Consider the following 6,808-nt stretch of genomic DNA (forward strand, 5'->3'; position numbering starts at 1 on the left):
GCTGGCCTCGAACTCGTGGTGATCCTCCTGACTCAGCCTCTCCAGTGCTGGGATTACAGACGTGTGCCACCAATCCTGGCACTAGCAGGGTTTAAAAGTACCCGTTCTCTACACATGCTAATGGTGACAAGTAATCTTCCAGAAGGTTAGTGACCACCTGTGTGCGCCCAGTTATTCTTCGGAATACAACCCCAGAACACACCGCGGGCCCTCTAGGAACGACCAATCCTTGGGGACTTGGGGAAAGAGCGCGGCTTCCCCTCTTACTTGTCTCGCGGGCGTCCGATTTAGCAGGACTAACTCTCCCATCAGCCACCGCGGGCGCTGTCATTTCAGGATTCGGCAGAGGCGGGGCCGGCGCTGGACTCCACTTCCCGGCAAGCTGTCCGGGGCAAGGGGGCGGGACTCCATTTCCCAGCAGGCTCCAGGCCGCGGGTGCCGCGGTGCCTTGTGTGGGATGTAAGCCCGGAGGTGGGCGCGGGGGACTAAGGCCAGGATTCTCCTTGGATTTAGTGGGCGGCTGGTCCAGGGGCGTCTTCCGCACTGACTCTAGGGGGCCGGAGGTGTGGTCATAAGGGAGGGGCGGGCCAGCTTTTGGGGGCCCTCAGATCTTGAGGCACACCTATCAGGCCGGGGGGTCCTGGGTTGCAGGGTGTGCGGAGGCCCCACAGCCTCGGCCAAAGGCGCGGAGTGGGGTGGGGCTGTCTCCTGGACTGAGGCGGGGCGGCTGAAGAACAGAAGCTGGAGGGGGCGGGGAGGCAAGGAGTATGGAACCTTAGCCCAGCCTGGGAGGGGGCTCACCGGCCAAGCCCGACCCTCCTTTCCCCCCAACCCCCGGCTCGCTCCTAGGCCGCCGCCCGCCGCCATGGGGCTGAAGGCCGCCCAGAAGACGCTGTTCCCGCTGCGCTCCATCGACGATGTGGTGCGCCTGTTCGCTGCAGAGCTGGGCCGAGAGGAGCCGGATCTGGTACTCCTCTCCTTGGTTCTGGGCTTCGTGGAGCATTTCCTGGCTGTCAACCGTGTCATCCCTACCAACGTGCCCGAGCTCTCCTTCCAGCCCAGCCCGGCTCCCGACCCTCCCGGCGGCCTCACCTTCTTCCCTGTCGCTGACCTATCTATCATCGCTGCCCTCTATGCCCGCTTCACCGCTCAGATCCGTGGCGCCGTTGACTTGTCCCTCTACCCGCGGGAGGGGGGCGTCTCCAGCCGAGAGCTGGTGAAGAAGGTCTCCGATGTTATATGGAACAGCCTCAGCCGCTCCTACTTCAAGGACCGAGCCCACATCCAATCCCTCTTCAGCTTCATCACAGGTTGGAGGCCGACAGGTGGCAGGGGCAAGAATGAATCTTGGCTCACCTCATCTCAGCAGTGGCTTACAGAGCCCTTTTGTTTGCATATTTTGTGCAATGGGGCAGATGTTATTTCTTTCTTTGTATTTGGGGAAACTGAGCCCAGTAGGGGAAGTAATGTGCCAGTGTCAGAAAATGCAGGGCTGGGACTGGAACCTGGGCCTTTGGCTCCAAACCTATTAACCTACCATAACCCGCCCTGCCATTGAGATGCCTGTATCCTGAGCCCAAGCATGAGGCCCGAGATGTGACAGCAGATGGGACGGGTTAGGAGACAAAGGAGGGCTACATTTGGGACAACTGAATGAAGTGTCTGAAGGAATGTTTTGAAAGGGAGCAGAACATGGACTTGACATGAAGTTTAAGTATCAAGGCTTGCACAGAAAGTCTTTGTGCCAAGTCCAGTTGATGCAGTGTCCTGGTACCATACTGAGAAGGAATCAGAGACTGCTTCTGAGCTTAGCAGGAGAAGAGAGCAGTGATAAATGAGGAGTTTTTGTTGGTGGGTGTGTGAAGAATGTTGATCTTGATGCCCTGTTTTGGCTGTCCCTGTTATAGTCTAAAAAGTGCAGTAAAACAGGGAAGTTCATAAATTAATAGAAATACATGATTGCAGAGAAAGGGAAGGGATAGAATCAAAGGTTGGGTTGAGCTGTAGGAGCTCCAGAAAGGTCTTGCTGGGTTGTAAATGAGGAGGGAGAGGCTGGGAGCAAGAGGATGATGAACAGGCTTGGGAACTGTGGGAGAGGGTGTGGCCCATCCATACCTGGTCCGTTTCCTCCTGCTCAAAGGCCAGGGGACCTCCTTTCATTACCTAAACCCCTTCCACAGGCACTAAACTGGACAGCTCAGGTGTGGCCTTTGCTGTGGTGGGGGCCTGCCAGGCCCTGGGTCTTCGGGATGTCCACCTGGCCCTGTCCGAGGATCACGCCTGGGTAGTTTTTGGGCCTAATGGGGAGCAGACAGCTGAGGTCACCTGGCATGGCAAAGGCAACGAGGACCGCAGGGGCCAGACGGTCAACGCAGGTGTAGCTGAGCGGGTATTGTACCCCCCTCCCACCTTGTCTCCTTTATACTCCGCTAGCCTTAAGTTATCCCCTGGGCTCTACTTCCCTGGGTCGTATTCCCCTTTTCCCATCACCCACTACATATTTCAAGAGGGGTAGACAGATGAGCCCCTTTCCTGCTGTCATTCCCTGAAGTAAGCACTGAGTGGGCTGTCATGAGGAATCTGGTCTTGTCCCTTCCTCCTAAGAGCTGGCTGTACCTGAAAGGATCATATATGCGCTGCGACCGCAAGATGGAGGTGGCATTCATGGTGTGTGCCATCAACCCTTCCATTGACCTGCACACTGACTCCCTGGAGCTGCTGCAGCTGCAGCAGGTGAAGGCTGGGCCCTGGGGTCAGGCGGGAGCCAGGTCAGGCTGCTGACATTTGCATTGGGGTCCTGGGCAAGGGCACCTTCCTTTCCTAAGCATCTTTCCTTTTGTAAAATGGGTAATTCCTGCCCTGGCCTTTCACAGGGCTCTTGGGAAAGTAAAATGAAGATATAAAAGAGCTTTGATTCTTTAACAGGCTGGTTCCTGAATTCTGGTCCTTCTTATCTGGACCCAGCCTCTGCCTGGTAGGTCCTCCACCCGCAGCTCATAACTCTCTGTCTTTGGTCTCTAGAAGCTGCTGTGGCTGCTCTATGACCTGGGACATCTGGAAAGGTCAGTAGGGGGAAGTTGTTTGACAGGGCCAGAGGGCTGGGTGACAGCCTGACTTATGATTCTTTCCCAGGTACCCCATGGCACTGGGGAACCTGGCAGATCTGGAAGAGCTGGAGCCCACCCCTGGCCGGCCAGACCCACTCACCCTCTATCACAAGGTGAGGTCATCTCAAGAGGGGGCAAAAGAGGAGGCCCAGCTGGGGTCCCCTTTCTGGGGACAGAGGAGAGATAGGTGAGAACTTTGTGTGTGCATAATCAGTGTAGGCAGAGCTATCCAAGGGGTACCTTGGGTTCCCCAGCCTAGTATTGGCAGGGCCTGGCTATGTCCTCACAGTCCTGCATTTTTCCTCTTGTCCTCCTTCTGGTATATAACAGGTCACATGTGGTGGGAGCTCTAAGGAGGGGGTGTTAACTTGGTGGTGGTGGGGGTGGGGGATTTGGTCTTGGAAGTCTTTGATGTTTATGTAGAAGATTATGTGCGAAACCTGGGAAAGAGTGCTTCTCTGGGTTTGGAGTTTGGGCTCCTGCCCTCCCCTGAACAGTGCTGTTCTGTGAGAAACCCTGCCTCTGTGGTTGGCCCCAGGCTCAGCAAACAGCCCTGCAGGCCCAGGGAGGAGCTATTAGAGGGTCTGGCACCTGGTAGAGGGCCTGGCAGGGAGTAGAGGTAGGACCAGAGGTGGGAAGAGTCTCTAGAATCTTTCTTTTAAATTCCTTTGGAATTGTCCCTCCTGGATGGGACCTGATGGAGCACTTGTGCCAGTCTAGGCTGCTGGGGGCTGGCTCCCTGAGGCTCCACTGCTCTCTCTTTGCAGGGCATTGCCTCAGCCAAGACCTACTACCAGGATGAGCACATCTACCCTTACATGTACCTGGCTGGCTACCACTGTCGCAATCGCAATGTGCGTGAAGCCCTGCAGGCCTGGGCAGACACGGCCACTGTCATCCAAGAGTGAGGACCCTACCCCAACCCCAAAGGGCCTCCAACCTATCCTTTCCTTTCTCTCTACTTGGTTTCCAACTATTCTCATCCAGCAGTGAGACCTGGTCCCAAGCCCTGCCCCCCTCCATTCAATCCCTATGCAGCCAAGGCCACCATCATCCTGAAGGTAGGGACCTCTGATCAGAGTGTCATGCCTTTGCCTTCCTTGTCTCTCCTTCCAGTTTCTAATCACTGTCATTCTCCAGTGAGACTTCCACCTCTGGCCACATACCCACCTCTCACTATTGCCGTGGGCTGACAGAGGCGCTATCGTCTGAGGAGTGAGGACCCCAGCTGCTTACACAGCCCAGAGGGGAGAAACTTGGCCCCATCCCTCACCGCTCCTTGGGGCTATCTGCCATGGCTGTGACCCCATAACCCCCGTGTTCTCATAGCTACAACTACTGCCGAGAAGATGAGGAGATCTACAAGGAATTCTTTGAAGTGGCCAACGACGTCATCCCTAACCTGCTGAAGGAGGCAGCCAGCTTGCTGGAAGCAGGCGAAGAGCGGCCAGGGGAGCAGACCCAGGTGAAGGGCTAGAATGCCACCAGTATCCACCTCTCACCTGGGCAGGCCCTTGCCACAAGATATGGGACTGCATGTAGAAGGTGATCCAGAGCAGGTGGCTACATTCTTTTGTTGTAGCCAAGGTCCCACACATGGGCTTGAGGGAATATTGTAGGGGTTTTTGCCCCTGCTCTCAAATGGAATGGAAGCCTATATCTCTTCCATGGCCAGGGTCCACAGTAAGATGGATAGTCCCCCTCCCTCCATCCTGGCTGAGGATTGGTTTTGTAAAAGGAAGGAGACTCTAAGAATGCTTCTGACCATGCACACTTCTTTGGCTAGGGCTGTGAATGGTGGGGACCTGGGATGTGCCCTCTACTAAGGAATAAGGAAGTCTGACCTTTGCCCTTTCCTCCCTCTGTCCAGGGCACCCAGGGCCAGGGATCTGCCCTCCAGGACCCTGAGTGCTTTGCCCACCTGCTGCGGTTCTACGATGGCATCTGCAAATGGGAGGAGGGCAGCCCCACGCCTGTGCTACATGTGGGCTGGGCCACTTTCCTTGTTCAGTCCTTGGGCCGCTTTGAGGGACAGGTGAGGGGGCGGGCTGGGCACTACAGTTGGTAACAGTGGCCACAGGGAGTCAGATGGTTGTAGCTGAGAAGCACCACCTGTTCATCCGCCTTGGGTACAGATGAGACCTGACCCCCTAGAATGATGTGGCTCTGAGAGGGCTTTAGCATTCAAGCCAGTGACCTGTACCCTTTTTCTTGGCTTTTCCCTCCCACGCTAGGTGCGGCAGAAGGTGCACATAGTGAGCCGAGATGCTGAGGCAGCTGAAGCGGAGGAGCCTTGGGGAGAGGAAGCCCGGGAAGGCCGCAGGCGGGGCCCTCGGCGCGAATCCAAGCCAGAGGAGCCACCACCTCCCAAGAAGCCTGCGCTGGACAAGGGTCCCAGTTCAGGACAGGGTGTGGGCTCAGGAGCCCCTCGGAAACCCCCAGGGATGGTCCCAAGCACGGTCCGGGGCCCTGAAGGCAGCAGTACGGCTCAGGTGCCTGCACCCGCTGTTTCACCACTGCCAGAGGGCCCTGTGCTCACTTTCCAGAGCGAGAAGATGAAGGGCATGAAGGAGCTCCTGGTGGCCACCAAGATCAACTCTAGTGCCATCAAGCTGCAGCTCACAGCACAGTCGCAAGTGCAAATGAAGAAGCAGAAGGTGTCCACGCCCAGCGACTACACTCTCTCTTTCCTTAAGCGGCAGCGCAAGGGCCTCTGAACTGCGGGGGACTTCCTACTGCCACAACAGGGGCCCCACCCTGACCTCAACCTCCTGGGGCCCAGGGCGGCCTGGAACTCCGGCTTCCCAGCTTAAGGACCGTTTACCTCGTGCCCAAACCAGCGATTCGCCCCAGTTTAGAACCCAGAGTCTTGGCTCAGTCCTTAGAATACAGGTCCCATTTTCCATGATCCTAACCTGCCGATTGGAACCTCACCACCGTCCTGGGTACCAGTCCTTAAAGGTCCGATCTCTGGAAACTCGGGACCCACTTCGGAATGGAAGCGCTAAACCTAGGTTGGACCTTGTCCCTCAGGCTTCCTCCCCACTCAAGGGCAACAAGGATTCGGTTTTAACTCTGGGAACAGCGGTCCCGTCTTCAGTCCGGAAATCAACCCCACTCAGCGCCTCCTTCAGTCCGGAAGTCGAGGACCCCACTCAGCGCCTAAGAGTACATTTCCGCGATTAAAAATTCCATCCCTTGGGAATCCAAGACCTTGCCCCAAAGAATTGAAGTCCCACTGCCACAATCTGGAAACCAGTTTCCTTTTCTCCCTACCCCTACAGGCCGGGACGCGAAGCCCCGCCCCAAGCCTGTGCGACTCCTGAGCCCTGAGCCCCGCCCCCTTCCTGACCAAACTGGCCCCAGATCAGAGAAGGACCTCTTCCGACGCTCTGGGAACCTCCCCAAGGGTCAGCCCATTTCGGGGACCCTGGAGGAAATCTGCAGGAGGTTGGGAGTGGGGGAGCTGATCGCTTCCTGTTTTGTACATAGATTTATTTTTCAGTTGCAAGGAAGATGAATACATTTTGTTAAAAAAAAAAAACAAAACACGTGTGCTTGTTTCATCTGGGAAACTGGGCGGGGAGTGGAACGTCCCCAGTTTACTCGGGCTCTGGACTTCGTGCTCACCACCTGTAGCGCGCCAGGCACGGGTGGCTGCGTCGACTCCGCCCGGGCACCGGGGTTTCCCCAGGGCTGCG

The 6,808-nt window shown here is 56.6% G+C and overlaps 1 protein-coding gene across 3 annotated transcripts; it reads left to right on the plus strand.

The window, feature by feature from the left end:
* Window positions 1-373: 373 nt before the first annotated feature.
* Window positions 374-6,617, plus strand: Men1 (menin 1). Of its 3 annotated transcripts, none has more exons than XM_010636037.3 (10): window positions 374-471; window positions 850-1,310; window positions 2,181-2,389; window positions 2,605-2,733; window positions 3,022-3,062; window positions 3,133-3,220; window positions 3,875-4,011; window positions 4,437-4,572; window positions 4,978-5,142; window positions 5,342-6,617. In XM_010636037.3, exons 2-10 carry the CDS (start codon window positions 866-868, stop codon window positions 5,822-5,824), a joined length of 1,833 nt encoding a protein of 610 aa, XP_010634339.1. In that variant the 5' UTR covers window positions 374-471; window positions 850-865; the 3' UTR covers window positions 5,825-6,617. The 3 variants fall into 3 exon arrangements, with proteins under 3 accessions (XP_010634339.1, XP_010634341.1, XP_010634340.1); XM_010636039.3 differs by having other exon boundaries at window positions 386-459; XM_010636038.3 differs by lacking the exon at window positions 374-471 and adding an exon at window positions 478-563.
* The last annotated feature ends 191 nt before the right edge of the window (window positions 6,618-6,808 follow it).

The sequence above is a fragment of the Fukomys damarensis genome, unplaced genomic scaffold (assembly GCF_012274545.1).
Source record: "Fukomys damarensis isolate Sample0158 unplaced genomic scaffold, DMR_v1.0_HiC HiC_scaffold_27, whole genome shotgun sequence".
In the NCBI taxonomy this organism is placed as follows: Eukaryota; Metazoa; Chordata; class Mammalia; order Rodentia; family Bathyergidae; genus Fukomys; species Fukomys damarensis.